This window comes from Canis aureus, chromosome 17 (genome assembly GCF_053574225.1).
Source record: "Canis aureus isolate CA01 chromosome 17, VMU_Caureus_v.1.0, whole genome shotgun sequence".
Lineage (NCBI taxonomy): Eukaryota > Metazoa > Chordata > Mammalia > Carnivora > Canidae > Canis > Canis aureus.
In genome coordinates, this window is record NC_135627.1 from 58,185,009 (window position 1) to 58,213,003 (window position 27,995).

Below are 27,995 nucleotides of genomic sequence, written 5' to 3' on the forward strand. Positions count from 1 at the left end.
CGCGCCCGCGCCCGCCGCCCGCCGAGGGCGCCCCAGGCCGCGCCATGGTGAAGGTGACGTTCAACTCGGCTCTGGCCCAGAAGGAGGCCAAGAAGGACGAGCCCAAGTGCGGCGAGGAGGCGCTCATCATCCCCCCCGACGCCGTCGCGGTGGACTGCAAGGTCCGGGGCCGGGCCGGGCGGGGGCGGGGGCGGGGGGCCGGGCGCCGCTCCTCCCCCTCCTCCCCCTCCTCCCCCTCCCCCTCCCCCCTCCCCCTCTTCCGCGGGGCCGCGGCGCCGTCGGCTGCGGCGGGAGGCGCGTGTGCGCCCGCGGGGCCTCGTTCCGCCTGGACGCGCCCCCGCCCGCGGCGCCGACCCCGCGGCCTGGGGCGGCTGACGTCACCCGGGCCGCCGCCTGCCCTCGTCCCGGGCGGGGGCGGCGCCGACTCCTCCACCTGCGTCCCGGCGGCCCCGGGGGCGGCGGGCGGGACCTGCCGGGAGGGACCTGCCGGGCGGCGCGGCGCGAGCGCGGTCCCGGGGCTGCCGGGGACGGGCCGCAGAGCCCGCGGCGCCCGGGGGCCTCCCTTGCCGTTGCTGTTAGTGTTAGTGTTAGTATTAGCATCAGCATCATTAAGTCCCTTATGATTATTATTGCTAAATCCTTTGTTATTATAAAATCCTCCTTTATTATTATCAAATCTTCCTTTATTATTATTATAAAGTTCTTTTTAAAATTCTTATAAAATCCTCCTTTATTATAAAACCCTCCTTTACTACTGTTATTATAAAATCTTCCTTTATTAATATTATAAAACCCTCCTTTACTACTATTATTATAAAATCTTCCTTTATTATTATTATAAAATCCTTTATTATTATAACATCCTTTTTAAAATTTTTTTTCTTTTTAAAATTTTTATTATAAAATCCTCCTTTATTATTATAAAACCCCCCTTTATTATTATAACATCCTTTTTAAGATTTTTTATTATCATAAAATCCTCCTTTGTTAATTATTATAAATCCTCCTTTATTACTATTATTATAAAATTCTCCATCATTATTATAAAATTCTTTATTAATTATAAAATCCTTTATTATTAAAAGTTCTCCTTTATTATAAAATCCTCCTTTATTATTATAAATCCTCTATTATTTTATTTTACTTTCATTTATTTATTTTACAAAATCCCTCTTTTAGTCCTTATTTATTTTACAAAATCCCCTTTTTAGTCCTTCCTTCTTCTTTAACAAGATTCCCCCTTCTGTCCTAATTTATTTAGTTACTTAACAAGACTCCCCCTTTTAGCCCTAATGAAAAATCAGGAGCAGAGCTAGAACGGTGCTAACTTTCAGCGGATTCCTGCAATGATTTATTTAGAACAAGCTTGTGATGGGCTCAGGAGTTAGAAAGGAAAGCCCCACAGCCTATTTTCGACGAGATCTTCTGGAGGCCGCGCAAATTCAACCCTGTAGAAATTAACTGTGGGAGTTATTTAGGTTGCACGACTTTGTTTTTTCCTTAGTGTTTCTCAAGACCTGTTAATCGGTAGGGTGAACTTAGCTTTAGCTTCAAAAAAACCCAGTAGTCGTGTGCAGGTGGGAGTAAGAAGTGTAATTTTTTAAAAATACAGTTTAATGAAAATTACCTGTTGAAAGATGTGACAGTAATATTCTATTAAAAAATTTGAGATGGTGATGTTACCCTGGATGTGCCTGTACTTTTTTTGGGGGGGGGGGGAAATGTTCTTAAAAACGTCAGGGGTTGATTTTTAAATGACTGCCTTCCCTTGAAATAGGAACAGTGAAAAAAAATTAAAAAATAAAAAAAAGAAAAGAAATAGGAACTGATTGAGTGAGCTGATTCCCTAAAAAGATTAAGAGTTTTGGTACTGGTACTGTTTTTCCGAATCCATTGCAAACAGTCTCAGTTTTAAAAGAAAATGTTTGGAATGCACAGAGGGATAATTCCAGTAGCAAATTATTATCTTAGCTCTATGTTTATCTAACATTCATTGGACCTAAAATAGATTGTCAAGTGCCCTGTCATAACAGTCACAGATACATAATAGAGATTTTAATCTTATTATATATCTTTTTTAAATCCTGTAAATAAATATAATTCTTCCCCTTTAAAAAAAAGAGAGAGAGAGAGAGAGGGAGAAAGCATCGGATGATGTCACTCCAGAGGGCTTTTCTCTTTTCTCCGTATTGAAGGAGATTTGGAACTCGGGATAAAAGTCAGAATTAATTTGCTAGACAGCTTTACATTCTGACTTTTGATGTTTTCTGTCATTTCTGAAATGTTAACCCTGTTTTTAGACACTCAGTTTCACCATACTCAAATTTTGTGGTCACAGCCGCTGTGAAAAATAGCCGTTGGTAGCTCTGTGCATTATTTTCTATTTTGATCTTCTTAGATCCCGTATCCAAATAAAAATACTGGCACTGAGCTGTGAGGGCCAGCGTATTCCTTTGTAACCACGCAGCCGTCACGGATGAATAGGCAGAGAAAAAAAGGACGGATTGTTTTTCTAGCTATAAAGCTCAAAGCCGCCTTTTCTTCAGTGAGTGACAAAATATTGCTCTACCTGAAGTGTAGAATCCTAATCGTCACTTAACGGTACATGAAAACTTTGCTTCACAACAGACCTTGTGAAGGAACTTCCGATCCCTTCGTCTGAGCTTGGGCTGTGATTACATAATGTGCTCTAGCTCCTCGGGGTGACTTTATGGCAACCCCGAGTTTGCCCGGATTCTGCACAGAATCAGCCTTCCGTGTGCTTGCCCTGGGGCATTTCCTTGCCTGCCCGGTTGGTTCAGAGAATCAAAGTGAAGCTAGTTATGGACCAGAACTCCCCAACAAGAAGTTTTTAGTACATTTAAAGGGCTCCTAGACCACAATATCTAGAAGCTATTTGTTTCTCAAAATGTACACTTAGGGGTCACCTGCCCTGGTGTCCTCTTGGATTCTGGTTTTAAAATGCAGAGTCTGCTACCTTAGAATCTACCAAAGAATTCTGGTCTCTCTACCACCAAGAATTCTGATCACGCCAGTCAGCTGTCTTATGTAACACACATTCCGGTACTTCAGTGTTGCTCCTGTCTTTCGCTCTTTCTTTAGCTCTTTTCTCATTGCAGGTGGAGAACCCTCTGAAAGCAGTTCCATAGCCCTGTGTTTCAGTCTTGTCTCTTGGTGGCTGTCAACTGCAACTGTCCTGTCTATTGATGATCAACTAGATTGCTATTTACTATTCGTTTCCTACAATTTCCCCTTAATTTTTCCCCTTCCTCTCTCTGCCTGTCCCTACTGGCACACAAAGCTCAGAGATAACGGAAATAGCAGAGTATGATCTCTGTTTTTTTTTTTGTAACAGGCAAATTTGAAATTACATGCATGTTTTGTTACAGGCGGCAGTTCTTTCATGTTTGTGTCTATAACTTTGAGCTTTGGCAAGCTGTTATATCTCTGCAAATATCAAAGAAAATACTTAATGTACTGAGTCAGAAGTCCCAGTTTTGTCATTGCATAACTGCTTGATCTTAGACTTAAGTTTTCACTTTCCTTATCTGTAAAACGAGAAGGTAGGACCACATAGTCTGTAAATACTCTTCCAGTTTTAAAATTCTATGAAGATGTTAGGATTACATAACTATATTTGGCAGGAATTAAATTGTTTTAATTGTGGAGAAATAACAACTACCTCCTCATCCTAACCAGACTGTTTGCTTTCGTCTTCCCTGTGTTTGGCATGTTACATTCCTTCTTCATACTAAGTAGCAGTGGGTCAAAGAGAAAATAAATGGACCAAGGTAGTATGTAATAAACCAAATTTTTATTTCGGGTTACCTTACTTGAGAGCAGTAGTTGTCAACAGCTCTTTTTTTTTTTTTTTTGTAATGCCTGATTATGAAACACCTTTCCCCATATCAAGACCCAGAAAGCTTAAATTTGCTTCATAGGTATCCCTGCAAGCCTTACTGCGGAAATACAGTGTTGCTGCTCCTCTACCTTGCATTGTAATTGTACAGGTTAAAGGGAGAGAAAAAGAAAGTGCTTGTGTAGGAGAGAAGATGGGGCCGCATGGAAGTGGGAGAAAAAAAGTACAGGACTACTAACCCAGTTAAGTTTTGAGTTACCCATTACAACAAGGCTCTTTGGACCCTAGTTCCTTACACTTTCTGGTATTTCCTGTATGCATACATACATAGGAATGATGGGCTTAGTAATTTAGCTTTTTGGTGTCTGTGCGTTTTTTGTTTTGTTTTGTTTTTTGGGGGGTGGGGGATTGGGGATAAGAAGGAACAATATATGATGACATTTACTGAAATGTGTTGACCTTTAGAGAAGAGATTGGGAGCTTGGTTCTTTTTAAAGGAAGTACATATCATTACCTAGTTGTGTAATTTAGTGTTTGTAAACAGTTGCCAGTAGAAACTTAGAGTCCTTACATTTTGGTTCTCCCTGAGAGTATTGATAGCTGATGTGTGAGAGCTCCATCCTGGGAGATAAATTTATTGCTCCTGTGCATAGCACGTGAGTTGGCAGGCTGGGTGCCCCTGACCCTGCATGTGCGTCCCTCACGGGTTCCTGCTGCTGCTGCTGCTGCTGCTGCTGCTGCTGCTGCTGCGGAGGGTGGACAAAGGTTGGACGAGCTTGCGTATTGCACATTTGGAGGACAAGTTACCTGCTTGGGCTTCACAATGTCACCTTAAACATATTTTGTCTGGACTAAACAGAATTGAGTATATTATTAGCAAAATCATAACCCCGTAAGATGTTATGGAATTTAGCTCTGCTATATAAGAGGTTTAAGTGAATGTAAGTTTTTTTTTTTTTTTTAAACAGAAGTATCTCTTAGAACACATGGCACAGGCTTATTTAAGTTGATGGAGTATTTAACTTATAAAGTTTTGATTATGTATTATCACTAAAGCTTGACTTGCCTTAAATGTTCATCCAAAGTAGTAAGTCATTCTGGGACATTTTATTTCTCTTGTTCTATATCCATAATTTAAATATCTGGGGTGTCTTTTTTTTTTTTCCAAGAAGAAATACTTTCTGATTTCGTATTGTAACTAAAGTTATTTGGATTGCTATGTATATCATAGTGCCAGTAGAGGAAGATCCAGACGATATTTAGGTCTTTACAAATACAATATTGATGAATTCATCCTCCTAAACGCTTAGGTTAACTTGGAAATTTTTATTAGAACGCAGACTGGAGGAGTTAAGGACTTTGCCATCAAAGAACTTTCAGGTCATAACTGCTGCCTGTTAAAGGATTTGACAATTCTGAATTTCTCAATGAGGTGGTTTTTGTCCAAATGATACAGAAGATAGTGACAGTGGAGCTAGTTCTTCAAGAAGCTTATGTATAAAGTTATTTCCTGGCTCCCATTTTCTTTGCACAACAGTGAATGTCTTTTACAGGGTAGATGGCTGAAAGTTGAAAATTAGAAATTTTATTGCAGATATGACCTAAGAACATCATTAAAAAATCATTTAATTGTGATTATCCCCTTTAATTAGTGTTTACGATACATATTCTTGATGGCTAAAGATATCTATAATGTTATAATCCTCTTTCATATGTTACCAACAATTGAATGAACAAAATTATTTTCAACAATTAAAGATTTCTATAAAGCTCTTTAATTGATTTGAGGGGAGGAAGGAACTTTATGAACTATTTCTATAATTCTACCATTTGGGGAAAAATCCGTAAGAATGAACATAGACTTTATTCTTAAGCAGAAGAACCTTAATCTTGAGTTATAGAAATGAAGAACTTACTCTTATTTTTATAATAGAGGGATACTTTAATTTTTCATTTAATGTCTTTTAGTATTAATAAGCTTCCAGCAGTAATTGTATGACTTAGAGCAAATGTATATATATGTAATGTATCAGAAATGAATATAAATAAAATTTGCCTAACTTATAAATACATTTTTGAGTTAGATATCTAGGGAATTTATTTGGGAAATAGACATGAATTATGGTGTTAGATATCAATCAGTACTTGGAGATTTTAAAATATTTGCATAAACTTATTGACAGTTGAATTTCATACTTTAAGAAACGGTTTTGATGGACTTCTGTATATTTAGAGATTTGTTTTAATGCCAAAATTTTTAAAAGTTTGTCTATTTTCCAGAATGTATGAAGAATAAAGTTTAAATCTTGAGTTGTTTTCTCTGCTTTAAGTGTGATTAGCATGTTTAAAATTATTTCATATAAAACCCAAAAAGGTAAGTTGCATAGTTAAGTGATTACTTGAATCACTGCAGCATCCAAAAGAAGACCGAGCTTTAGTGCTGGGAAAGCTGATTCCCAGAATCAGTCTGTCTGCATCAGCATTTCTTAAAATTCTCAGCCAACCTTTGTAGCATTTCTGTTCTGCTGTATACCCTACTCTGCCAGTTCTTACCTTTCAATTTATAGCTTTCTCCTTCAGTTCATTTTTTCCTTGCTTCCCAAGCAAGCTCTCAGCGTTAGCCAGGGCAGTGCTAGACTGTTAAGCAGAGATGGCAAACTCAAGGCCCCTGGGGCCCAAGCAGAATCAGTGAAGCTGATTTAAATATATATGTATTTTAAAGATTTTTATTTATTTATTCCTGAGAGACACAGAGAGAGGCAGAGACACAGGCAGAGGGAGAAGCAGGCTCCAGGCAGGGAGCCCGATGTGGGACTCGATCCCAGAACTCCAGGATCATGCCCTGGGCTGAAAGCAGGTGCTAAACTGCTGAGCCACCCAGGGATCCCCACGATTTAAATATTTATTTTTCATTAAAAAGAAAAAAGGAGGATCCAGTATTGTTTGGTTCTCTAGTCTTTAAAGGGCAAGCTAGAAATGGGGTTTTTACTTGAAACTTGAGTATTCACATCTGACTTACACAGGAATTTCAGGTAAAAATACGGCCTGACGTGGGCCACTGTTTGAATCTCCCTAACAGTGGAAAGCCCAGCTCGCAAATTATGGCCCACATGTCCAGATGTGGCCTGCTGCTTGTTTTTGTAGGGTCCATGAGCTAAGAGTTATTTTTACATTTTTAAATGGCTGGAGGGGGGGAGCATCAACCAATTTCTCCCTTTTGCCCCAATCCCCTTGCTCAGTAAAGAGGTACAGTTCAAGAAGCGGTATTGTCAACTTACTGAAACTCAGACTATGCAATTCTACTTTACGGTTTAAATCCCGTCTCTGCCACTTAACTGTGACACAATGGGGTAAGTGACTTCAGCTCTGTCTCAGTTTCTCCTTCAGCAAAATGAGGAATATCATGAACTGTAAAAAGTTCCTCACCGTGCCTACAATAGGGTGAGAGTAAGACCCAGTAGACATTAGGGTACCTGGGTGGCTCACCCCCAGAAGTCGCTGATTCTTGATTTTAGCTTGGGTCATGATCTCAGGGTTGAGATCGAGCCTGTTTCGTGCTCCTTGTGCTGGCCCATGGAATCTGCTTAAGATTCTCTCTCCCTCTGCCCTTCCCCACCTCCTTTCTCCCATTTAAGAAAAAAAAAAAAAGACTCAGTGGACATTAGCTGCAGTTATTACTCCTACCATTACTATTACTTACAACTACTACAAGTGTCACAGGATTTGGCATTCCTCAGATTGTTAAACAGCCGTGTGATGCGAGAGTAAATGCAGCATCTGTCTAGTTTTCCTGTTGGCTTTGATTCAGCTTTGCAGATGTCACTTGTTTTAAGTAAACTTAAAAAGATTTCTAGAAGTGAAGATAATAAGATAGACATAAAATTCATGAAGCAGAGCAGTTACTAATTTCTGTTTTGCTTTTTAATAGACCCATGCCACAAACTTAAAGCCACTTTCAGATAGGGTGAGATCCTACTGGCAAAAGTTCATGTTGTAACCTGGATCTAGTAACTTGGACAAGTCAGGAGACTTCCCCACATCTCTGTTCCCTCATTTGCAAAATCAACTGGTGGCACCAGCCCTAGAGTGTTGTTGGGATGATATTCACAATGCCTGCTACATAGAAACTAGTTAAATATTAATGCATTTCCTCCATTCCCATCTATTAGAATAAAGTCCCACTCCCCCCTCCCCCATTCTTGTTTTGGGGTTTACTTCTCTTTATCCCTATGTCACATGTCAGTTTACATAACAGTATTGTTAAATCACCCTCTCCAAGGTATTCTGCTGAAGAGTCCTTCCTGTAATGGAAGACCCTTAGTAGTTGTATCCATTTTCACTTAAAAGTGGGTATTTCTTTCTCCATTACATAAAGGATGTTGATAGAATTCTGTAAATTTAATTTTGGGTTTTACCAAATAATACTTAGTTTTTTTGTTGTTGTTTTGTTTTGTTTTGTTTTTATTTAGATTTAATTTATTCATGAGAGACACGGAGAGAGGCAGAGACACAGGCAGAAGGAGAAGCAGGATCCCTGTGGGGAGCCCAGTGCGCGACTGGATCCTGGGACCCCAGGCTCACACGCTGAGCTGAAGGCAGACACTCAACCTCTGAGTCCCCCAGGCGTCCCAATACTTAGTTTTAAAATACAAATAGTCCTGCCCTATCACCGAGGAACCCACTTTTGAAAATTACACTGTAGTTATATACAGTACAATGCTGATTGAGTGTACAGTTACATAATTTTAAATATATGCACCTGAATAACAACCCAGGCAAGATAGAACATTGCTTTCAAATCAGAAAGTGCTCATGTCCTTTTAGACTCTGTCCTCTCCCCTTAGAGGCAACCACTAACCTAATTTCTATCTTTGAAGATTAATTTAAGGCAATTGGGTTCACTCCAGCTTCTAGGCTTTATGCAAAATAGAAAAAGGGTGCCCTCTGTGGTTTTGGTGAGCAGAGTACAAACTGGATTCTGGCTCTGTTGATTTCCTTGTACGCAGGACAGTCTGCCCAGCCATATAATGATCCTAGCTTCTTATTTCTATAGATCAGTGGTTCTCAAACTTTTTGGTCTCAAACCCCCCTTTGTACTCTTAAAAATTGTTGAGGATCTCATAGAGGTTTTGATTTGTGTAGGTTATATCTATTGATATTTACTATATTAGAAATTAAAACTTTAATTTAAAATAGCAATAGAATACCTATATCACATTACTGTAAGTTACCATAAACATGTAACATTTTTATGAATATTAAAATTTTCCAAATAACCAGAAATTTTTAAGAAGAGTAAAGGTAACACTTTTGCATTTATGCAACTCTACTGAATAGCAAGTAGAAGACTATTAATAATAGCAGATTCACACATCAGATTCTGTGGTCAGCCTATTGTGCTATCATACATTCAGCTTCTGGGAAAACTTTAGTCAGAAAGTGAGAATGAAAAAAAAAGTGTCTTATTTTTATTTTATTTTATTTAGTTTTATTATTTTTATTTTTGTTAGGAGAATAGTTTTGACCTTGTGAAACTCCTAGAAGGGTGTCCCTGGACTACATTTGGAAAACACATACTCTATATATTTGCTTATGCTGCTGTTGTTGGTTTTTGTTTTTGCAATTTTAGATATCACCTACTGGCTTCCTAATATGGAAAGTGAATATTTTACCTCTTATCAATTAACATACTAAAAACATTCCATCTTAAGGTATAGTTGTGGTTTCTGGTTTTATTGATATTCCATGCTTTTATTGTAATTGATATAAACATTATTAAACCTGGGTAATGTAGTATAACTTGGTTCTATATCTTTCCAAATCTCTTTATTTTCCCTGGATTTATTAATTGGTCAAAAGGATTGCTTTAATTTTCTGTGTACTTTTTGCTACTTCATCCTCAGACTTTGACAGCAGTATAATTAATTGCCTTTGTGTATTTACAAACTTATTAGGTAACTTATTGAGTTTTGTATTTTTCTTGGCGGTATTTCATTTGTCATTCTTCGGTCTACCATCCAGACTGGTTGTAATCTAGGCATATTGCTATCCAGACGCCTGAGAGTAATTACCATCCTGGAATTGAATTGGCTTTGTATTTATCCTGTGTTGGATCTGCAGTTTTATGAATCTGAGAAAAAGTATCAGATTAAGTTATTTTTAAAAAGATTTTATTTATTTATTCATGAGAGACACAGGCAGAGGGAGAAGCAGACTCCATGCGGGACCCGATCCCGGGACCCCAGGATCAGGCTCTGGGCGGAAGGCAGCCGCTAAACTGCTGAGCCACCCAGGGATCCCATCAGATTAATTTTTTTAAAAACTTAACATATCTGGGAATCTAATCTGTCCTCACAGTTAATTGGTAATTGATTTGGGTATAAAATTCTATGTTAGCATAATTTTCTTTCAGCAATTTGATGGCATTACTTCATTATCTTCTGGTCTGATGTCATTCTGATTCCTGGTTATTTGTACATGACCAATTTATTTTTGGGTTTGTTTTTTTTTTTCTTTCCCTCCAGAAGCTTGAGATTTTTTTTTCTTTATGCTTCTGGCTTTTGAAATTTTTATTTATTTATTTATTTATTTATTTATTTATTTATTTATTTTTAAATAAATTTTTATTTATTATTTATGATCGTCACAGAGAGAGAGAGAGAGGGGCAGAGACATAGGCAGAGGGAGAAGCAGGCCCCATGCACCGGGAGCCCGACGTGGGACTCGATCCCGGGTCTCCAGGATCATGCCCTGGGCCAAAGGCAGGCGCCAAACCGCTGCGCCACCCAGTGATCCCCTGAAATTTTTATTGATGTAGTTTGTTTGAGGTCATTCATTTCCATTCTCTGGCTTAAGATTTATTGATTTATTTGTTTATCCCTTTATTATTTACTATGTCGAGCTTTCAGGAAGAGGTAAACATTATCATTTAACTGGAAATCAGTCATAGGACTGCTAACTGCTGTCTTGCTATCTTTTTAAAGATTTAGTAGAATATTTCCTTTAACATTGAAAGTAGACTTTTCATAATAGATACAAATGGAAACCATTTTTGTCTACATTATTATTATTAGCCCTAGTTGTTTGTTTTTACATTTATTTACTTATTTAAGTAATCTCTACACCCAATGTGGGGCTCAAACTCACGACCCCCAAGATGAAGAGTCACATGCCTCTTCCATCTGAGCCAGCCAGGCACCCCATATTAGCACTAGTTGTAAGGTCAGACAGGATGGCCTACAAAGTACATGAAGCATCTTTTGGTGTCTCTCTTTACAGTTCCAAGGCTGTCTCCCTCATGAGTTATTTTAGTGACCACTTACTACCAATTTTGTGATTTTGCTTCATGACTTTGTTATTCTACTTAAGTTTCATTATTGTAATTAATATCTTGCCTTTTCTATTTACTTTCAAATGCTTATATGCTTGTAAGCCGGAGTTAGTTTACTTTGTTTTTGTTTCACGTGCATATGATTTTAATATTCCTGTTACTGCCCATTGTAATTTGATGAACAGAGAAAAATCCTATTAATTTTTTCAACATAATAACACTACTGTTGTATAGTTAATACATGGTGCTTATTATGAGTGTAGCTCAATTTAGGTAAGTTCATGATAGCAGAATTCTGTGGAAGCTGAGGCTAAGTCATTTCTGATTGGATATGAGCATTATCCTATTGTGACATGGTGTCACTTCACTTACTATTAATTTGCATAAGCTATTATTTAGTCAAATAGTTGATATAATAGCTTCATGCTTTTCCTTCCCTAAGATGTACATGTAGAGGACATTCAGGCCTTATTAATTTGAGATGCTACACAAATAATTTTACTTAACTACTTTGGGCCTCATTATATTTATCTGTAAAATGATGTGTTGCACTAAATGTCCTTTCATGGTCCTTCCATAGTTGATCTTTTTTTTTTTTTTTCCTGAAAACTACACTGATCACATATTCAGAGGCACCTTACTTCATGGCCAGACACTATATTATGAATTTAAAAATTACTAAGCATCCCAGTTTTTAAGTAGCACCTAGTATAGCTGAGAGAGACCAACCGGTAGGCCAAATTAATCACAGCCTACTTAAATGTTACAAGTCACAAGAAAACAACACCCCTGGATCTAAGAGCCTGGAGAGTGGTGGAATAAGGGAGCAAGATCTAGTAACTACTGATTGTGTATTGTACATGTACTTGGTGCTGGGCATAGGTTCAAAGTAATTTTTACATGTTCACGATAGACAAATATCTCTGATCTCAAGAACTGGAATTTTTTTCCAGTAGTCATTTTGTCTAACTTTAAAATAAACTTGGACAGAAAATGTCACTTTCCACATTTAAATTTTTTACACTTTTAGAAGAATATACTTAGATTTTCTTTTATGAAGAGTTCTGCACTTTTGTGCGGCCCAGGTGGCTCAGCGGTTTAGTGCCGCCTTCGGCCCAGGACCTGATCCTGGAGTCCTGGGATTGAGTCCCGTGTTGGGCTTCCTGCATGGAGCCTGCTTCTCCCTCTGCCTGTGTCTCTGCCTCTCTCTGTGGGTCTCTCATGAATAAATAAATAAAAATCTTAAAAAAAAAAATGGTTCTGCACTTTAAATGGAATTACTCCTATTTGAATATGAATGTGTAATTATCTCATTGAATGATATTAAAATCCAAGATTTATACAAAAATGATTCCAGAACAAGTTTGCTTTTTTCCGCTCTCTAATCTTGACACTTAATTTTATAATGAATTATAGGGAATAGAACATTCCTATCACACTTCAAGTTTTAAGAAAATAAGAGTTGATATTCTTATTAGGAACAATAGGAACTCATAATTTAGCTGATGGCAGAAAAAACCTATCTTGAGCACTTTATCTTTAGTAAAAGCTATGATTAACAATAAGTAACAGTTCTATATAATGCTGTTGACTACATATCTTTAGATCTCACCAATATGAATTTGAAAATCTGGGGCACCTGGCTGGCTTAGTCAGTGATGCATGGGACTCTTGATCTCAGGGTTCTGAGTTCAAGCCCCACATTGGGTATGGAGCCTTAAGTAGGCTCTACTTAAAAAAAAAGCAGGAAGAAAGTCTCCTGAAATTTTACTTCCTAAAATAGAAAGTTCTCTTCAGTGTAGATGAATAAACACCTTGAAGAATAATGGCTGTCTTTAAAAAATGTAGAAAAAGGAATAAAGAATGGTTAAGATATTCCTGTATTAACATTCTGCTTTGTGTCAGATACTCTGCTTGTCCCTAATGATATAAAGTAATTAAGTTGTGATCCAGCACTAAAAGCATTTTAGGTGTTTTTTTTTTTTTTGCTAGTTCTGACCTATTTTTTTACCCTAGGCCTGTGCCAATTTTATATAATGCCAATATTTTTTTTCAGGTTTCATAATATTTCACAATAGTTTAAATATTATGCAATGGTTTAAAAATCTCATTTCTTTTTTTTCTGTATTGCAGCTGTGTATTGTAGGATTTGTTCACAAAAAAAGGACATTAATGAAAAATTTGTTTTATAGACATTGTATTTTCTGTTGATTTCTCACTTTATATTTTTATTATTTATTATTATTATTTTAAGTAATCTTTATACCCAATGTGGGGCTTGAACCTACAACCCCAAGATCAAGAGTTGCACACCAGGCACCCCAGTTTCTCAGTTTTAAACCTCTTTAGTCCAAGTGTAAAATAACTCTATTATCCATATGATTCTGAGCACTTGGAAAATGACTTCCTTTTTGTGTGCCAGACACAACATTTGTCACATGGACTTTTTTCACCTTAGTTGAGATAGTAGCAGTCTTATTTGAAAAGTAAAATGAGAAAGCATAATTCAGTTACTAATTTAAATGAACCAGACAAAACGTCGACAGATGTTGATGTCTTTATAGATTTTAGCTTTTTAGCCATAGATCTTGTGTTAATATAGCAGAATATATATTTGATAATCAGTGCTATTAATAATGAACAGATCGCTCCATCACGTCTTTTTGATGCCTCCATACTTGGGAAAGAAAGCTAATGTGTAAGGTGAATAGAACATGTACCAGAACATGTACCAATGGTAAATGAAGGGCACTGGTATTCTCCGTAATACTAATCTGTTGGAGCCGTTACCTACATAACTTTTGTGGATCTAAGGATATAGCTAGGAAAGCATTTTGGAAAATTTTTAAGTAGATCTTAAATGATAACCAGGATTTGTTTGTTGTTTTAAAATTCTTACTGGAATGGGAAGTGATTTAATTTTGCCCTTAAGTACTGTAAATCTTTTTCCATTTGGCCTTTTCAGGATTCTGTTGTAGATTGCTTTTTATTGGCTTCAACGCCAGTGGATACTTCAGCTTAACCTTTCTCAGCTAAATCAGATGGTGGTGGGATAGTAATAGCTATCTATTGAGCACTTACTGTTTACTGTGTACCAAGCAATGATGTAAATATTTCACGTTTCCTTATTTAATCCTTACAACAACCCTGTGAGATAGGTGCTATTATTAATCCATGTTTAGGATGGCATAATTAAGACATAAATTAAACTTGTGCAACTCTTTCCCTTCCTCCAGGATTCTGATATTTTTCATCTGCTGTCCATCTTTTCAGTTTTGTCTTCTGTCCTTTCCAGCTTCTTTAGGATCATTTACTTGGGTCTTAGGAAAAAACTGCTATTGTTCTTAGGTTTTTTCTTAGGTTTTTTAGGTTTTTCTTAGGTTCTTAGGTTTTTTAAAGATTTATTTATTCATGAGAGACACAGAAAGAGGCAGAGAAACAGGCAGAGGGAAAAGCAGGCTCCCCGTGGGGAGCCCAATGAAGACTTGCAGGACTCCATCCTAGGACCTGAGCCAAAGGCGGACGCTCAACCACTGAGCCACCCAGGGGCCCTAGATGGTATTACAACCAAATGGCCTTCTGTCGTTCTCACTTTTTAAAATCTTTTCTGGGAACTAGAAGTTGTCTGGAAAAGATCTTGGATTCCTGTAGCTCTCCACCCTTGATTTTCTCTGGGCTCATTCCATTCCACCTCTTATCTGTCACCATTTTGGTCTGCTGATGCCTTCCGAATTTGGATTTGATGTTTGTAAGAAAATGCCTGTTGTGTCATTTAAAATATTAAGGTTCTTTATTCAGAATGTTAATCCAGTCTGAAACTCAGAAGTCAAAATCCTTAATATGGGCAATGATTTAAACTGGTGGTTTTATAAAGTCAGGTTCATAGAAGGACGTATTACCCAGTCACAGCAGAAAATGAAGATCAAGGTTCAAAACGAAGCAACAGAGTAGAAAATAATTTAGTATGTTGAGTCTTAAACTGGGGGAAAAATTATGAGTTGAGAAAACTAAAACATTGATTTGTAAACATTTGAATCAGATTTTTTTTTTAGCGTTGGCAGCAAATTCTGTATTTTGGAAAATAGTATATTGACCAGCCATGTCCATGGGCAGCTGCCTGTGCATCTCCATAATTATCCATATTGCCAAATGTATTTTAAAAGTGTACATGTTTCTAAATAACTTCTATTTCTGAAGGTTCAGTAAGTAGTTCATGCTGCTTTGAGTTGAATAAATTGTATTGATATTTTTGTATTTCTGTCTCGTTTTTATGCTTAAAGCATTTTTATGCTACCTCTCTTTCCCTCCTTCTTCCTTCCCTCCCTCCTTTCTCTTCTCTTCTCTTCTCTTCTCTTCTCTTCTCTTCTCTTCTCTTCTTTCTCTCTCTTCTCTTTTCTTTCTATGCTAATATAATTTTTAACCCTAAGAGAGATTTTCTTCTGTATTCTGGTTCCTATAGCTTTGTGATTGCATTTGGCTATAATAATCGCATAATAGTATATTTGAGAGCTTTGGAAAAAATGTGTCTTCATTCATTCTATAAAGAAGGCTCAAATAGAAGTGCCTGAAGATGTGAAGTGATTTGTTAGTATAGGAACAAAATCAAAATTATATGAAAACCCTTGTGTTTTGTCTGAGTTAAGTTTAAATGGAAGCACATTTACTGAAGCCTCTTAGGGAACTGACTGAGGTGACCTAATTCTTAACTAATTGAAGTACCAGAACAGAATTTACCCTTCATTTTGCTTAAAATAAATTGGTTAAGTAATTTTACTTTATCATATGATGATAAAATTTATTTGAACCAGAAATTAGTGCAGTGAGAAAGCAAGAATGCTTCCAAAACCTGTGTCTTTTCATAGTACTGTAGAGGGGTGATTATAGGCCAGCGTGTTGCTTCAGTGTCTTCATTTATAAACTGGGATAAAAACTTGAGGTTTTATTGGAAGATTAATGAGATGATAATTGTACAGCACCTGTGGGAGTTCTTTTACCTTATCAGCATAATTTAAGGTGTACCAGTTTTATTGTAGTACAAGGGGAGGAAGTGTCTCTGTGACTTGTTTTAAATTAGGCTAGGTAAACTCCTATACCCTGGCAAAGAAGCCCTGTTTATTATGAGTGATTTCCCTTTTTTTTTTGGTTGTTGAGTTTTGTTGTCCTTGATTTATGAAATAACTCAGGCATATAAGACCAGAGAATTTGTAGTACCATTTGATATGTTTTTAAAGTCTAAAATATCATATACTGGTAATACCCAACTTGCCTTAAAAAAAAAAATCCTTGGCATTATGTGTGTGAGAGCTTCAAATCAACTATGCTAATTGATTTTAACTATTATTATGTGAACCTATAATACTTCTCTACTTGATGGACATGTAGGTTATTTCTAATTTTTTTATTGACCATTCTGCAGTAATCATTATTGGACCTTTTTCTTTATGTACACGTATAAAACTTTATCTAGGGCCATATTCCTAGGAATGAAAACTGTATGTGTGTCTTTAATTTTATTAGATACCACCAGATTTTTCTCCAAGCAATTATTTTTTTAACTTTTTTTTTTTTTTTTTTTTTATGATAGTCACAGAGAGAGAGAGAGAAGCAGAGACACAGGCAGAGGGAGAAGCAGGCTCCATGCACCGGGAGCCCGATGTGGGATTCGATCCTGGGTCTCCAGGAACGCGCCCTGGGCCAAAGGCAGGCGCCAAACCGCTGCGCCACCCAGGGATCCCAGGAAGTCTCCAAGCAATTATACCAACTCCTGCCAACTTTAATTACCATTGCTCCACACTTTTCCTGGCACTTCATGTTGTTAGACTTTCTCTTATTGCCTGGTACATTGGCACTCAGTTGATTCCCTTCCCCCATCACTTCCTGTATCAAAATATAATTTACACACAAGAAAATTCGCCCATTCTATCTATATGACTTGATTGAATTTATGGTAATTGTATAAAGCTGTATATCCCCCACCATCAAGATAGGAAACATTTAAAAAAAAAGAAGATAGGAAACATTTCATTATCCTAAAAAATTTCCTTATATGTCTTTAATGCCTTCATCAGCTCTTGATTATGGCAACCATTGAGCTTCTTTTTGTCATTATATTTGCCTTATCTGGAATTTCATAAAAATGGAATCATGCAGTAAGTAATCTTTTATGTTGGATTTGTTTCAGTTAGCATATTTTTGATTCAGTATGAATATAGCACAGTTTATTCATTTATCACTTAGTGGATAGCACAGTTTATCCATTCATCATTTAGTGGATATTTAGAAACTAGTGGTTTCTAGTTTGGAGTTATGAATAACAGTGGTATGACTAATCACATATAAATCTTTGTCTCAATTGGTTTTTAATTACTGATCTTCAGCAATCTTGCTGAACTTTAGTTTGAATCATTTTACTTTCTCAGATTTTCTAGACAGTGATATTATTTACATATAATGATAGTTTTGCGTTCTTTTTTGTAATCTTTATATCTGTTCTTGTGCTTGTTGATTATGTACTAGCTAGGCTCTTTAGTATAATGTTGGATGGAAACAATCAGTTTTAGTGGGCAGCGCTCATAATTTCTGACTTGAAAGGTTAATGGTCTAAGTCCGAAGTTTCACCTCTTTCCAGTTAGCAAAGAGATTTTTATTATAAATGGGAGTTTGTCAGATGCATTTTTGACACGTTTTGGGATGGTCATGGGACTTTTCTTCTTAAATCTTAATTTATGTGGCCTTTTCTTTAAGCTTACTTTATCAAGTGTTAATCATTTAAAATATACTTTGATAATAATTAAAACCTTTTCTGTTTTCAGTATATTTTAATGCTTTGTCCATGACTCAGATTGTAATACTGTGTCATTTATCTCTCATGAATAATGTTAATTTTGACTGTAAATTGCTTAAGACATGAGCCATGTCTTAATCACATTTGGATTTCCCATAGGATCTTGCACAGTATATTGCAAGTAATAGGTCCCAATAAATGTTGAACTGGGCTAATAAGTACTTAGGCCTGTTCTTTGCTAAATAGCCACTATCTGTTGTGTGTCATGAATTTTGATGTTGCCTCCACCCCTCATCATGCTGACTGTTGATGTAACTTTTATTGGTCATTAAAGAAATAAACAAGCTTTGAAAAACAAATCGAAATTTAATTCACTCATCAAATATTTGTTGAGTGCCAACCAAGTATTGAGCTTGGCTTGGAGCTACCAGTAATGCAAAATAAATATGAATGGATAGTCAGAAGAACCTTTATAGCCTAGTAGGGAGAGAGAAGATTCATGTGTGAATTACTCTAATGAAGGGTGGAAAATGATCACTAGAAATTAAGAGGAGGAAAAAAAAGAAATTAGCTGGAGTTTGAGGACCTGATAGCTCTTTTAGGAAGTACATGACTGTGGTGCATGGATTTGGGTCTATAATGTGGCAATTCAGAGACTTAGTTTCTGATTCTTAAGCCATGGTTCATCTTGTTGAAGTGCCGAATAAATGACCTGTAGATAAGTGAAACATTTTATAAATTAAATTCCTAGAGAAATTTAATTTTTTTAACTGTCATGGTCCAGAAATGTGATTTTTGAATGAACATGAGAATTCAAACACCATAGCATGATGCATAAAGGCCCTTTGTGATCTGCCCCAGTTACCTCTCCATTCTTATTTCTTGTACCCTCCCCATCATATCGGATGCTCCAGCCATAGCACATGTGGCCTTTGGAGATGTGCTTTCTGGTTCCTTGATTTTATTCATTCTTTGCCCTAAATATAATGCCCTTTAACTCTGTCCTCTGTGTGGATAATGAGCATTTGTTCTTCAACATTCCCCTCTAGTATTTTCTCCCCTGGGAATTCTACTCCAAACACTATCCATTTTTCTGTGCTCTACATTCTTCTGTCCATTACCATGTTTATGTTCCCTTTGTGTATTTACTTTCCAAGCTGATCTAAATGATCTCTTTCTTGGCGGGGGCTCTATACCAGTGCCTAGCACAGCTCTTTGCCAGTGGTAGACATTTATAATTTGTTCTTGAAATTTGCTCACCAGTTAAAAATGATATATTAAAAGGTCTGGAAACTTGTCATCAATTTGACCATTGGGGCTGCATATTTTTTTATAAGCGTCTGCTCATGGTCTTTGGATACATTCATTTGTGTGCTACTAGAGAAGGGAGTCTGCCAAATAGGGTGGGTGTTGTAAGCACAGTTGACTGTTTCAGCAGCTGATACCAAATGTTTGGAAGTGACTGTTTCCATCTGTCATTTTCATGCCCCCGCCCTGCCTCCACCCTAAAATTATTTATGCTAGGAACTGTTTCTTATCTCCTTAGGTATTTATATCAGACAAGGGCTCAAACAAAATACTAGACTTTATCATTCAAGTTTCATAATTCCTTACAAAGTTCTCATAACTTTCTGTTCACAGATGGAGTATCTTACGTGGCTTAATAAGGTAGTCTAGGCTTATTCTTTTTACATACTACTTTGTAGTGCACTTGTCTTTTTTTTTTTTTTTTAAGTTTTATTTATTCATGGGAGACACAGAGAGAGAGAGAGAGAGAGAGAGAGAAAGGCAGAGACACAGGCAGAGGGAGAAGCAGACTCCATGCAGGGAGCCCGATGTGGGACTTGATCCCAGGACTCCAGGATCACAACCTGGGCCAAAGGCAGGTGCTAAACTGCTGGGCCACTCAGGGATCCCCTGTAGTGCACTTGTCTTATGTCCATGTACAGTACATTGGCAAGTTCACCTGCAGCAAAGTGTAATGCTCCTGCACTGTTTGATCTTGTCCTTAAGTTAAAAGGCATTTGTTCTTAGAGTGTTAATAAATTCTGTGTTTAAAACCTCAGTTAATCTAGTCGCACACCATCCAGCCCTAAAGTGTTCTTGGTTGCTTGGGACATCTCAGTAGTATCAAGTCGAAATTCCTCATCTTAGCATTGAAAACAGGACTTTAGCTTTCTTTCTTTCTTTCCCTGCCCCCCCCACCCCCCTGCTTTCATTCTTTCTTACTGTATTCTTGCCTCAACCGTATCTTGCCTTGTTGATAACAATTTTTCTTCTTTTTATATCCTATTTATTGGTAGAGGTGTGGGTCAAGTCTCCTTTCTCCCTTACTCCATCCTATATTGTTTTCCAAGCAAAGATCAGTCATATACTTGAGAGGCTGTGTGTGTGTGTGTGTGTGTGTGTACATATATATGTACACACACACATATATATATTACTAGAACATCTTTTATTATGTTGTTTTCAAGTCATTTGCAGTTTTTCTTTTGCTGTCTCTATGATATATCTAGAACCATGAGTTAGGTAACACTAGCAGCTAATCTCATTTGTCAGCTATTTGACACGAACCTGGGTACAAATCAGAAATTAGCTGCAGGGATCCCTGGGTGGCACAGCGGTTTGGCGCCTGCGTTTGGCCCAGGGCGCGATCCTGGAGACCCGGGATCGAATCCCACGTCAGGCTCCCGGTGCATGGAGCCTGCTTCTCCCTCTGCCTGTGTCTCTGCCTCTCTCTCTCTCTCTGTGACTATCATAAATAAATAAAAAAAAATTAAAAAAAATAAAAAAGAAATTAGCTGCAAATCTGAAGTGATGGAGTAATGTAACTGAATTAGAAGGACAGAGGGAGTATTGAAAGGACTGAATATTGTGACCCCATTTGACATTCTAAGGCTAATTTATTTACTTGAGTGGATCAGAATCAAAATACTTACTAATTATGTATCTCTTGGCTTTTTAAGTTTTTTTCTGTTGAATATTTTCTCATTTTTCTGCTGCATCTATCTTAAAAATAAAGACCTTTGTAAAACTGGGATTGATTGATTGATTGATTTTAGGATAGGGCTGTAAGATTATAGGATTATTTTTAGATAAGTATGTCCTATTTTTTAAGACTTTAATTGTTTAAATAATTTATTTCATATTATTTGTTCTGTCCTTTATTTTCCTGTTACTTTTTGTTGTATATTGTTAGGAATGGTTTTATACATGCTGTGAAATATGAACTACCCTATAGCAAGCTAATACATAGTTTTATAATTCAATGTGATATACACAGAAGTTGTAGTAGGTTAGGCTTAGCACAATATTTCATGACAAAGTTGTATTGTAGACTCTTCTGAACTTTTAAGTGTTAGAAGACATTTTAATCACCAAAAGTTGTGCACAGAAAATAGAAATTATAAGGTATGTTACTGTTCTAGAGGTAGGAATAGCAGAGGTGTTGAGAGTTTGAAAGCAGAACTCTCCCAAGAGACTGATGCCTCCGCTCAGGAGGCGTTGCGGTGAGTCCTGGCACCACCACCTAGTAATTCCTGGGTTGATTTTGATTGGAGACCCGAGTCCTTTGGTCTTTATAACTTTGTTTATAAAATGATAATCCTTTTTAGGCTTTTTAGGCTTCTTTGAATCCTGAGCTTTCTGTGATTCTGACTGGAGACAAAATATTAACCATTGTTGGTCTTTTTCATATTTTAGGACCCTGATGAAGTGGTACCAGTTGGCCAAAGAAGAGCCTGGTGTTGGTGCATGTGCTTTGGACTAGCATTTATGCTTGCGGGTGTCATTCTAGGAGGAGCATACCTGTACAAATATTTTGCACTTCAAGTAAGTGGAAAATGCTAAGGACTTCTTTGCCTTTTCTTCATGCGTATTAAAAAATTGGCCCAAGTTTGTTCTAAGCCTTCATTTTTTTATTTGTGGCCTTTGCCATTTGGTAGTCCTATGTTTCAGTTGTGGTTAAAAATCTGAACATGGGTTTGCTGAGTCTATTGGGCAGTCACTAAAAGCAGAATAATGATTTTTTGACACATTGCTGACTAAAGAGTACAGATTATTGTATGATTTTTTTCAAAATTAACCTTCATTTTCCCACTCTAGTAGCTAAGGTATAGTATTATTAATTGCCAATTGAGTCAATACATCGGACAACATCAAATGTTATCATATTGATACACTCTAACTTGTCAGCCAGTTTGGACTCCCCTACAGTAGCCTTTACTCCTGGATACTGAGTTCACTGGCACCACGTCCCTCTGCCTCTTTCCCAGCCATTGGTTCACCCCGTAAACATTGTGTGACTTCGGCAATGATGTTGAAGTAATTTGGGCTGAATGTTGTTCTATAACTGAGTGTTTAATAGTAATCCCAGTGGGTTAAGACAGATTTTTCTTCTGATGATAATCATGATTTATGATCTGTTTTGTGATATATTTCTCTTGACAATAATTTAGTAGGTTTATTTTTTTTTACATCTTAAAATTTGGAGAAACTCTTGACAAATAACTGTCATTAAAATAATGAAACATTCTGCCAGGGGATGTATATAGTTTATGCTCAGTTGGATGTTGATAGACATTACTGAAATACTGGTCGTCTTTTTTTTTTTTTTAACTAGTGATATTTTTTAATGCAATTTTTTTTACAAGAAATATAGTTGACATAGAAAAAAAACTATTTGTAATTCCACCCCCCAGAAATAGTATTTTTGTCTTAATATTTTGTTATATACTCCTAGCCTTGTTTTCTTTTTAAAAAACAGTCTTTATAATGATTGCTGTAATCTGATATTTCTCAATTATAATGTATATGAAGGAAAAAATCACAACTGTCTATATTCCTATAAAAATTGCAGGAAGGGATCCCTGGGTGGCGCAGCGGTTTGGCGCCTGCCTTTGGCCCAGGGCGCGATCCTGGGGACCCGGGATCGAATCCCACATCGGGCTCCCGGTGCATGGAGCCTGCTTCTCCCTCGGCCTGTGTCTCTGCCTCTCTCTCTCTCTCTCTGTGACTATCATAAATAAATAAAAAAAAAAAATTGAAAAAAAAAATTGCAGGAAAAGTCTCTTTTGGCTAATAAGAGAAAAATCATTTAATCAATGAATCACATCAAAAAGTCTTAAAAGTATATTCTGTTAGGAAAAAAACATGATTCATTTCTGAATATATTCTCTTATAAAAAGACTGCCTACAGGTGGGAATAGGCTGATGTATTTCTTCAGATTTACTTGTCACCAGATGAATAATGGCTTTAAATTCTATTTTTGTCAACTGCAAAAAGTAAAGGAAAAATCAGCTACTTTTCTCCTTCTGAAACCATTTTTTTTAAAAACAATGCTTCAAAACCCCATCTTAAAGAGTATGTTAACTCTGTAATTAAACTGTCTGACTTGTCATCTAAAAGTAAGAGTTTGCCAGCAAAATGCTATTTAGATAGCGGTGGCAGCTTAAGTAATGCTTACATTTAAAAACCTGTCTCCCACTGAATTGCTGAAATAGTGTTTAAACCCTCTGTAGCCAGATGACGTGTACTACTGTGGAATCAAGTATATCAAAGATGACGTCCTCTTAAACGAGCCTTCTGCAGATGCCCCAGCCGCCCGCTACCAGACAATCGAGGAAAATATTAAGATCTTTGAGGAGGATGAGGTTGAATTTATCAGTGTGCCTGTCCCCGAATTTGCAGACAGTGATCCTGCCAACATTGTTCATGACTTCAACAAGGTGAGCCAGGTGTCTAGAACTGGAAGAAGAAGGCACGTTCTTGAATTGATGCTTCTACAGTTTTAATTTCAGCGTTTGCTAATTTATTCTATTTAGAGTTTACTTGTTACTGGAAGAAAAATGGCCTTGGGTTTCTTCTGCCTGACAAGATAAACTGTCCAGATTTGATGAGCTCCTTATCAGAAGCAGATCCTCAGTGACCTTTTCTCCATCATAACTTTGGTTCCCTTTGCCTTGTCTACTTGAAAGCCCACCTCCTGGCTGCTTCTCCTTTGCTAGTAATTGCTACTGTTTCTTATATGCCCCTGTTTGCTTGGATAAGAGGTGATGCATGTTCCTATATCTATGTAGGATTTTCAGAAATTAGTGATTTTTAGTTCTGCATATTTCATTTATCAGTTTTTAAGTTCTCATTCTCCATTTCCCCATAGTATTTTGAATATTGTTACAGGTTGCAGAAAAGATGAAGTGAGAAAACAGTGAATATTCCAAATCCTCCACCTGGTTCCAGAATTTTACCATTTTTCTTAATTTCTTTTTCTCATATTTGACACTTGACCCCTTAAGATACTTGAGCTGTTGTCTCTTCTACAACACTGTATGTCATCTCTGACATCTTTGTCATTGTCACATCTAAGAAAACAAACATGACAATATAGTATTATTTAATATTTAGTTGATATTTAAATTGCCCCAATAATTTTTGTCCCAAGAATGTTCTGTTTTCTTAAGCTGGGATTCTGAAATTCAGAAGTTCACATATTACCTGTGGATTTTGCATCTGTGTAGAAGTTTGCCAGTTTGAATATTCAGGCATATCATTGAAGTTAGCTTTGCAAATACTTCATGCCTGATAAAATGCATTTGATGAATGTTAATAGTTTGAAAAATTATGTATTTCAAGATAATAAACCTACCAAAACAAATAAAGAATGACTAACACTGAGCTCTTAGAAATCTAAGTGTTAACATGGTTTAACTCATTTTAATCCTCAAAACCATCCTGTGAAGCAGTCTTTCTCAACCATAATTGTCCATCTGAACCACAAGAACACAGAAAATGACTTAATTGACTTATTTCAGTTTCCCTAGGAATGATAGTAACTAGTACCATTCTGGATGCATAGGAGAGAAGTTGATTTTTACATGTAATAGATGGGTACCTTGGAGGGTGTTAGATCTTATAAGTGAGAGAACTGACTCTATCTCTTATCAGGTGATAAGGTATTTGCAGTTAATATTAATAGTTTAAAGTTAATCACTTACAGAAGCAAACCCCTGATAAGGATTTTGTTTACTGGGGCACCTGGGTGGCTCAGTTGGTTAAGCGTCTGCCTTCAGCTCAGGTCATGATCCCAGAGTCCTGGGATTGAGCCCTGCATCCGTAGGGCTCCCTGCTCAGCGAGGAATCTGCTTCTCCCACTCCCTCTGCCCGTCCCCCTGCTTGTGTACACATGCGTGTGTACCTGCCCTCTCTGCAATCTTAAAAAAGATTGTGTTTATTGGTAGCAATAATTTTTCCTCTCTCATTACTATCTTCTGTTCCTGTCCCACCAAATACTTCACTTGTTGAAATGCAAGTGATTTAAATATTCTAAAGCCAACCCATTTTAATGATACAAATTATTCTTAAAACTCTAGGTGCTGCTGCCTGTGTTATAAATATTAATCTAATGAAAATGTATCTTTGTCTTTCCAGAAACTCACAGCCTATTTAGATCTTAATCTGGATAAGTGCTATGTGATTCCACTGAACACTTCCATTGTTATGCCTCCCAGAAACCTATTGGAGTTACTTATTAACATAAAGGTATAAGATGTTCGAATATTTCTTATTAATAATGCTGTTATAGTTATAGCGTGTTAGAATTCCCAGTTGAGATTTTAACCCTCTAAGTGCCCATCTTCTGGAAATATAACCAAGAGCTTTGTAAAGAGGAATTAACACTTGCAGTTTTGAGTTTTTTCCTTTTATTATTTTATATTTTGAAATACAATTTCTTAAATTATTATCTAAGTTCTCCTAATGGGCCTGATAATAAATAATAGGCTTTCAAGAAATACTATCAGTGTTGCAAACTATTCAACTCATGGACAGTATGTAAACAAATGGGCATTACTGTACTGCAGTAAAATTTTATTCATAAAAACAAATGGTGGGCAGTAGTTTGCCAGCCTCCATTCCATGCATTATCTCGTCTGTTCAATGTATGTTTGGAGGTATTCACGTAATATATTTTCCAAATGTAGGCTGGAACCTATTTGCCTCAGTCATACCTGATTCACGAGCACATGGTTATCACCGATCGCATTGAAAATATCGATCACCTGGGTTTCTTTATTTACCGACTGTGCCATGACAAGGAAACTTATAAACTGCAACGCAGAGAAACCATCAGAGGTAACGTTTTCTACCTTTAAAGTTCTGGCAGAAAAGTTTGTTGTTTCACTTCATTGTGTTGAACTAGATTTAGATGTAAGCCGGTATTGTCTGTATGCTTGCCACAAGTGAGAAAGCAAAACTATACTGTATCATTATATAGTATTTCTAGATTTCCGGAGAATCCTCTAAGTTCTCAATCCACTCTTTTCAGATAGAGAGAATTAGGTGAATGTGAAGTGTCAGTGCCTTAAGATGCTGTTACCTCACTTTTCATGCAGTCACCCAGTCCAGCCTTGCATCTCACTACTTTGGTTCAATCACACCATGCAAGAGTTCTTGTCCAGACGGTGTCTAGAGAAGCTCTGCAGGTGTGTGCTCAAGGATCTGGATTCTAAACAGAGAGTTTGCCTTTCAGATCATATTAAGATAATCACAGTCAGGTTAATTAGAAGGGAATTTGACTGAAGAATTAATTAAGAGCACTGACACAAGTAATGTAGCTTCGCCAAATCATTTAACCTTTTTGTTCTTAAACCTGAAAAACAAGAATGACAGTATCTCCCCATTTCCTTTCAAGATCTTTGTAAAAAATAAAATGAAAGTACATGTGACAAAGCTGTAGGAAGTAAGAAGTGCCACTTGAATACAATGTGGTGTGAGTTTTGGAATTGTGGGACCTAGTGAAATTGCTTTACTGGCTTTTTGTTAGCACTTATTAAAGTTAGCACTTATTAAATGTTTTCTCCTCTCAGGCTAATGAGTCACTTGAAACCTACTGGTTGATTTCTTACATTTAAAAATTATCTTTATAGTTGATAATTTCTTTTTAATAAGCCAGACATAAATATAATGAAATTTACCCTCTTTAGTGTGCAGTTCTGAGTTTCGACAGATTACCATCACAGTCAGGATAGAGAATATTTCCAATATCTTCAAGGTCATAAATTTATATATGGCATTATTATTGGTTACTAAGATCTCTTAAGATACTTAGTTTAGACAAGAGAGGAAAATTATTTTTTCTAGTGTTAAAAAATCAAACTATAGAAGTTCATGGAATATAGAGTAAAAAATTTCTATATATATATAACTTTATATAACTATAAAGATGGGTATGAGTTACTAAAGAACCAGAAATTAAAAATTTTTTTCCTCCCAAACAGGTATTCAGAAACGTGAAGTCAGCAATTGTGTTACAATTCGGCATTTTGAGAACAAATTTGCTGTGGAAACTGTAATTTGTCCTTGAACAGTCAAGAAAAATATTATGGGAAGAAAATCTAATATCGCAGCATAACCCCACCCTTTGTATTTTGTGCAGTGATTATTTTTTAAGATCTTCTTTCATGTAAGTAGCAAACAGGGCTTCACTCTCTTTTCATCTCATTAATTCAATTAAAACCATTACCTTTTAAAAATCTTTTCTTCTTTCTAAGTGTGGTGTCTTTTATCTTGAATTAGTAGTTGTATGAAGTCATAGGTAATAATACACTTCACCATAGATCTTATGTGTTAGGAAGAGCTTAAATTTCTTTAATTCATTTATCCAGATTTTTATGTTTGAATTATGCATTTTCCAGAAGAGGGGTTATCTCAAGAATAATCATATATATGCATACGTAAAAATGGACCACAGTGACTTATTAGTAGTTGTTAGCTGCCCTGCTACTTAGTTTGTTAGAGCATTTGAGCACACATTTTAATTTTACCTAATTAAAATGTGCAGTATTTTCAGTGTCATATTTAACTATTTAGAGTATGATTTCCACCTCGATGTTTTAATATCCTAGACATCTGCTGTAATAATATTTTAGAAAATGTTTGGAATTTAAGGAATAACTTGTGTTACTAATTTGTATAACCCGTATCTGTGCAATGGAATATAAATATCACGAAGTTGTTTGACTAAAGG

General features: G+C 36.7%; 1 protein-coding gene across 1 annotated transcript; it reads left to right on the forward strand.

Annotated features, from left to right (window-relative positions):
- Positions 1-27,993, forward strand: ITM2B (integral membrane protein 2B). Its single transcript, XM_077855743.1, has 6 exons — positions 1-161; positions 21,676-21,804; positions 23,494-23,700; positions 25,400-25,510; positions 25,951-26,101; positions 27,247-27,993. Exons 1-6 carry the CDS (start codon positions 45-47, stop codon positions 27,330-27,332), a joined length of 801 nt encoding a protein of 266 aa, XP_077711869.1. The 5' UTR covers positions 1-44; the 3' UTR covers positions 27,333-27,993.
- Positions 27,994-27,995: the final 2 nt, after the last annotated feature.